The sequence below is a fragment of the Polistes dominula genome, unplaced genomic scaffold, assembly GCF_049000335.1.
Source record: "Polistes dominula isolate Pdom_NZ unplaced genomic scaffold, Pdom_raw_medaka contig_73, whole genome shotgun sequence".
In the NCBI taxonomy this organism is placed as follows: domain Eukaryota; kingdom Metazoa; phylum Arthropoda; class Insecta; order Hymenoptera; family Vespidae; genus Polistes; species Polistes dominula.
The window spans coordinates 5378993-5386125 of NW_028300951.1; the positions used below are offsets into that span (position 1 = coordinate 5378993).

The following is a 7133-nucleotide window of genomic DNA, read 5'->3' on the forward strand; positions in this document are numbered from 1 at the left end:
AATATGATTGCAGTTTATTTATTTCAAAATATTTACAAGATATAATGTAATTTGATCACACGCCATCTCGATCTTTAATTTGAATGTTTTCCTTACCGACAGAAAGCACAAAATTATCCGTCAATGATAAAACTGGTAATTACCAGATGGCGCAGCTTATATCATTTATTGATTTTTTTTTCTTTAATAATTTTAACGAAATGCATATTTAATTATAATAATAATAATTAAATTTATTAAAACAAGAATGAAAATATGTGTAGTATAAAATAATTTTGAAAACTTTGATAAACAAAAAGCGAGCAAAATTGAAATCAAAGTTTAATAATATTTAAAAACATTTTGCATTTACAAAGTCTATTATTCTACGTTAAAATATATACAAATTAATTGTCTACATAATAATACTTTTATCATTTAATATTATTATTAATTTAATAATTTTTACAAATTTATATTACCTTATTAATACCACTTTTGAGCTTATCCTGTACACGAGCTGCGGTGTCCGAGTGGTTAAGGAGTTGGACTCGAAATCCAATGGGCTTTGCCCGCACAGGTTCGAATCCTGTCCGCAGCGAACTTTTTTTAAAAAATTTTTTTTACATTTATACAAATCAAAATATACAACGATATATTTATCTTTAATTAAATGAGAGAAACAGAATTTTTTCGTAGTTTTAATGGATAAGTAGTTTTTTATTTATTATTCAATTGCTACACAATAAAGCGGACAAAAATATATATGTATAATTACTTTTTTAGAATATAAATATTTTATTCTTGAATAACGAATCTGTAAAAATTTATATTAAGATCCGTTTATTATTTATATTAAGAATAGGATCCATTGTTTAATAAACAATTAGAATATTCTAATTATTCTTCTACGATGTCTGCATTTTTCATACAAATTAGACAAATTTTTGTTTCCTTATCATTCAAGCAAAACAATAATGATCAAAATTAATTATTAAAATGCATTGTTATGTTATTACATTTAAAATAAGATTTAACTAAACAATTTAAGTTTAATTATATACAGGATTAAATTTATCATATCACTGTCCTGTCAAAAATTAATACCATTTTATGTGATACGCATTAGGAAAAGTTTATTTTTTCAATGTAAATAGAAAATAGGGTAAAATACGAAATTATTTTTTAATTATAAATACAATAAAAGTTTAAAGAAATTGTTGTTTTGTTAAGATTCTGTGAGTATAATAAAACGATTATTCGTCACGAATTATTTCTAACAATCCATAGATGGCCTCACGATCTTTTTTTCATCAAAGTTTGACGAAAGAAAAATACTAGAAACATTTAATGCACTTTTTGTCATGAATATAATTTAATTTTAAACTTGTTAAATTTACATTTTGAATAATGATTCTGAAAATATTATTTATTATGGTGGCGGCTACCAGAGTAGAGTTTACAGAAGAACATTGTACAATTATTATTTTAATTTGTTCAAGAAAACCTTTGAGAAGAACTTGATGCAGTAGCATGATATTTAATTCATTAACGAAGTGTTAAGAGTAAACGAGACGATACACATACTACTTTTATATATAAGTATTTATGTACATATATGTACACACGTGTATGTATATAGTTGTATAGAAATGGTCGGTAGTTTTTACAGAAACTTAAGAGACGTTAAAAGGAACGTTGATTACTCGTTTCTTTTCCATGACCCCGCTGTTTGAAGAGGCATTGAATATTTCTTTCTTATTTTTTTCTTTTTTCAATTTTTTATTTTATTTTTTTTTTTAGATGCGTACGACATTTATTTACAAAAGAAACGAACAAAAAATTATTATCTCTATTATTTATTAGAATTCCGTGTAATCATAATAAATAATTAATTAACTTACACACACATATAGACGAACATGTTAAATGGAAAAAATAAAATTTATTTTGTTTACGACAAATAAGGGAATTTTTATTAATTTTATTTTTTACTAAAAAAAGAGGAGAAAAGAAAAGAAAAAAAAATTATAAAGGTCTCTCATAAATATGAATTGTACATCAAGAGGAATTTTTATCTCTATTTTTATAAACAGAAAAGTGAGAGGACCGATAAACGTGAATTTTCTAATAATAAAGATAATTTTATTTCACATCCAAATGACATTCGAATATTTCTTTTTTCTTTTTCTTTTTCTTTTCTGACAAATAATAAAAATTCTCATAAATATAAGAACACAATTAAAATATTCTTCATTATTTATTTTTATCGTTCAAATAACTGTCGCATTGTTAAGGGAATCACGTAAAATTGAACGAAAAGTTTATAGAGAAAAAGGTAGGATTGAAGAAATAAATCGTAAAAATTAATTTTTATTTTAATTATTAAATCACAATATTACAATGGTCGAAGTTGGATGATGATTAGAAAATGGACTTTAAATTATAAGCCTATTAACCTCATCATTTGTGTAACTTAATTTGGAACATGAAACAACATTCTTGTTCTTTCTCATTCCACATTTTCCACTTGAGGTCGTACGTTCTCTGGAAATGAAAAAAGAAAAGATGAAATCGTTGAAATAAATTTGGAGTACGAGTTAAGCGTTTCGTTTCATACGAGACAGGATTTTCCTCTCGTTGCACAAGCTCTTATTCAATATATATAGATATGTGTGTATGTGTATGTGTATTTAAATATATATATGTAGTATATCTATACGTGTGTTATCTCAGTACGATGATAACAAGAGAGAAAATGGCGCCATATTCGCTTTTAGGAAGATAAAACGATGTCACTTTTATCTTTCTTTTTGTTTTTCACATTACGAAGAGGCGAAAGGCCATGGAAATGCGTCTCGTCAAAGGACAATGGGTTCTTTTAACAACGTTAAATATATATTTACATGAATTGTATATGATACTCATGCATATATATATATATATATATATATATATATATATGTTAGTGTCTATATATTTATATATTTACTTATTCATCCATTATTTATGTATTGTATTTTTCTATTTATGTATGTATATGTATGTGTATGCGAATTAATTAGATCTAGGAAAATATTTCGCGAATAATTGTGATCGAGAGTTAATTAAAATGATTGCCAGAGAAAAAGAAAAGAAATATATAAATATATATACGTATAAATCATTTCAAAAGATGCACTTACAACTGGGAATTTTTTCGAGATAAATAATTGAACATTGTAAGTTTGTTTTTGACCTGACACGACCGGACATTTAGTCATCGTGCAAGCATCACTGTTCATTCCTAAAAATGGAAGATCAGCCAAAGCACTGGCCCAATATCCTCGAGTTTCTAATTTTTCTCCGTCGAAGTCTGCAAAAAGAATGATTTTATAATTAATTTCAATTATGTTTAATTAAAATAAAAATATTTCGATACTTTATTTAAATATCGTATTATTATGCTATGGTAGATTAAACAAAATATATATATAATAAACTTATTAAGCGGTAATAATTAATCTAGTGACGATGAAATGAATTAAATTTGAATGTTACGGATTATGTTAATATAGGTATACTTAATATAGTTAAATGTGCGACTTGAAAGTAATATGGCAATTATAGTGAGTTAAGCAACCTACTTACTTGGTGTATAATCAAAACTTATGCTCGAATTATGTCCCCTCTTAATTTTGCACGGTTTGTTTTCAGCTGCTTCTCTGCAAGGATCTACTCGTACCTCGTGTATAGTGCAATTGGATACTGCATCGGCTGTAGAAAAATAAAATTATTATACACCATTAACGTTACGTTTCCTTATTCAATTTTGGAAATATTCTAACAATTTCTTAGAACTAACACACTAGTATTACTAGCATTCCTGTTATTTAAACCAAAAAAAAAAAAGAAGAATTCTAAAATCAATATTTTAAATTCATAATTATTTTAATTTCACAATTAACGATAAGAAATATTTTTTAATTAATCTTAAACATTACGCGTATTTTATTTAATTCATTGGAAAATCATACAAATAAGATTTTATTCTTGAAATAAATTGATAATCAATATTTATAACGATTATCGCTAATATTATTTTACGTATTTTGATTTAATTTTATTAATATAAGTTCCGTAAACAAAATGATCGACAAATAAATTGAATCATTTAATTAAAAAAATTAATGAAGAAAGTTAAATTAAATTCGTTTAATAATATTTGTAATTTTTGATGGATGTTTTACATCAAATATATTATTTAAAATATTTTTATGAACACACAAATTCGACCAATTTTTTATTACGTTAGAAAATTTATCGAACAACAATTATTTCTCAGTGTGATGTAATTTCGTAGAAATAACTAAACCAAACTGAAACTAGATGAAATCGATGTGCAGGTCAATGTACGCCGACCTTTACGACATTTGATAAGCAAAAATAAAAAGAAATCAACGAGTAAACATTTTTAGTTGGTTTATCTAATTTGTAGTCGTTCAGTACCAATGTACTCAAAGATAAGCAGTATGTATTTTTCCCTTTATGTAAACAATTAATAAATAAACATTCCTTGAGTGCATTTTGAGTACTATCAAACGTACGATTAATGATTAATCGATTTGTTAACTTTCCAATTATTTCGATGCTGTTGGATAATATTTTATTTAATGATTAACACTATTAAATAAATGAATGTATATCTAAAAACTGGCTAATTCAAAGTATAAATGCGATAAAATTACTAGGAAATTGTAAAAAGAATTTATTACCTATCGTAACAAACGAAAAAACATTTAGTGAAACATAATTCCTATTTTAATAAAAAAAATTTCAAAATATAATAAATAAATAAAAAATAATTGAATTAATATAACATCAATTTTATTATCGACATTTCATATAATATATTTTTCCAGACATCTGTTCAAATTTAATTTGAAATATTTCAATTTCGAATAATAATTTGATATTATATTTATGCAAATAATACGATACGAAGAAATTAGTTATTAAATTTATAAAATCAGATATAAATATTTAAACGAACTCAATGTTTAATATTATTTGATTGTTCAAAAAATTCTTGATGATATAAAGAAAAATGTATTCAACCATTACAAATATTAATCGACTCTTGAACTTATTGGGCAATCCACATCTATACCTTTTTTATCATTCATGCATACATGTATACATCTAATTCTGTTTTTATATTATTTAACACGATCAGTCCAAATTCTAAGAAGAAAATGTTGAAAAAATTTATAATTTATTGTATTATTTTTGCTGATTTTTATTTTTTAGTACTGGAACTAATTTTCTATTTTTCGATAAATTTAATATATTTATTTTTTTACACGAATTTTCGTTTAAACATCGGGTACGTATCTATCGTGTAAAATATATATATATATATACATCAGATTCAGTTTGTACATTATTTAACACGATTGACCCAAATTTATAGAAGAAAATATTGAAAAATTTCATATTTTATTGATATTATTTTTGTTGATTTTTTCATAGAACTAGAACTTTAATTTTTTAGTAAATGTAATATATTTGTTTTAGTTTTACACGAGATTTTCGTTTGAATGTATTCTTCAGGTACGTATCTATCGTGTAAAAACAGCATTAGACGTCTATATTTTTATTTTTTAATACAATTTTGTTTTATCTTTATATAAATAAAATCGAAAATATAAGACTTGTTGAAAACACTCACGAGTTGGTTTGGGACACTCGCGAAAATGTACGACTTCCGCATAGCTCTTGAACGATGACAAAGCCAGCAAAAGCAGAGCGACAAAGACGAATTCACCGTTTCCGTTCATCCTCGGTCTACGGTACAGAGACGAGTGAAAGAAAAGCATCGTCGAGGGTCGCCTCAGAAGGCGGATAACGATTGAGATAAAAAGTAAGAGAGAGAGAGAGAGAGAGACAGACAGACAGAAACAGAGACAGAAAGAGAAAGAGAGAAGGGAGACGAGGCCATAGGTCAATTGAGATAGTATATCTTTGCTCGTAAGGAAGTTATATCGGACCTAGTATTTCGTTTATTCGTTCTCTTTTCTTTATGATGAAGTAAAAGTAGAACTTGTGTATATATATATATACATATTATGTACATAACCATGTGTATTTGTATTACATGTTTCTCTATCAACGTCAAACATTTATCGATGTAGACTTTCAAACGAGAGGGAAAATATATATATTCGATTAACGAAGAAGAAACTACTCGAAATATGTACGTTTGTAGGTATTTATACATATATACATATATACATATATAGATGTATTTATTCTCACGCGAATCAGTGGACAACGCGTGACCCAGAAATGATGATGTCATATTTACTTGACCTCTCTTTCTGTCTCTCTTTTCCTCTTTATTAAATCACGTTTCTTCTCTTTTTCTGACAAGTACTTACATGGAAACGATATAATATCTCTTTTTTATTTTTTTTTCTAGTTTCTTTTTGTTATCGTTCGAAAGAAAATGTAATTTTTTAATTGCAATGATTTTTCTATCTTGAATTATTCGTAATGTTAAATTATTGGACATTTTGTGATAGTTTATATATAAATAGATATATCGCTGTTATTATTATACATTATAAAAATGAATAATAAACATAGTCCTTTTTTTTCTTGACGTTGTAACCACGTGGCTGTCTTGTCTTCGGAGTTCAAAAGTTTACTGCGTAGATGCAACTTTTCAATTATTGTTCGCTGATAGGAAACTTATCACGTATACGAAACAATATTTAAAATTTATATATATATATATATATTGAAGTTGTTATTTTATATTTTGTAAATTGAAAATTATTGAAAATTATCTAACTAAGAAAGGAAATAAATATTTAAAAAAAAAGTGATTTAAAAACAATTACAATGTTTGTTACAATGCTTATATGTATAGATACTCTCTCTATATTAATTCATAATTATTTATAATAATATTTTAATAATTAATAAAATATATATAATAATGTATAATTAATAAAAAATAATAATTTTTCATTTTCGAGTATAGTATAAATGTGTAGAAAAAAGAAAGAAAAAAATAATTAATAATTCAATAATTAGTAAACTCGATAAACATTATCAACGTAAAATAAGTTTGAAAAAATTAACTTTATTTTTACATTTTTGTTTATTCT

At 24.9% G+C, this 7133-nt stretch overlaps 1 protein-coding gene and 1 non-coding gene across 2 annotated transcripts; one reads left to right on the forward strand and one right to left on the reverse strand.

Annotated features, from left to right (window-relative positions):
• The first annotated feature begins 498 nt into the window (after positions 1 to 498).
• TRNAS-CGA (transfer RNA serine (anticodon CGA)) lies at positions 499 to 580 on the forward strand. Its single transcript has one exon. It is a non-coding gene; the product is annotated as a tRNA-Ser (tRNA).
• Positions 581 to 2339: 1759 nt separating this feature from the next.
• LOC107063947 (MD-2-related lipid-recognition protein) lies at positions 2340 to 5850 on the reverse strand. Its single transcript, XM_015316135.2, has 4 exons — positions 5690 to 5850; positions 3610 to 3735; positions 3165 to 3334; positions 2340 to 2526 (listed from the first exon to the last, which is right to left on the reverse strand). The coding sequence occupies exons 1-4, from the start codon at positions 5835 to 5837 to the stop codon at positions 2443 to 2445; spliced, it is 528 nt and encodes a 175-aa protein (XP_015171621.2). The 5' UTR covers positions 5838 to 5850; the 3' UTR covers positions 2340 to 2442.
• Positions 5851 to 7133: the final 1283 nt, after the last annotated feature.

Excerpts from the sequence above, each read along its gene's own strand:
- LOC107063947 (XM_015316135.2), bottom strand. The coding sequence starts at position 5,837 with ATGCTTTTCTTTCACTCGTCTCTGTACCGTAGACCGAGGATGAACGGA. Across the intron at positions 3,736-5,689 it reads CGAGTGTCCCAAACCAACTC|CCGATGCAGTATCCAATTGC; the intron begins GTGAGTGTTTTC and ends ATTTTTCTACAG. Across the intron at positions 3,335-3,609 it reads AAGTTTTGATTATACACCAA|ACTTCGACGGAGAAAAATTA; the intron begins GTAAGTAGGTTG and ends TTCTTTTTGCAG.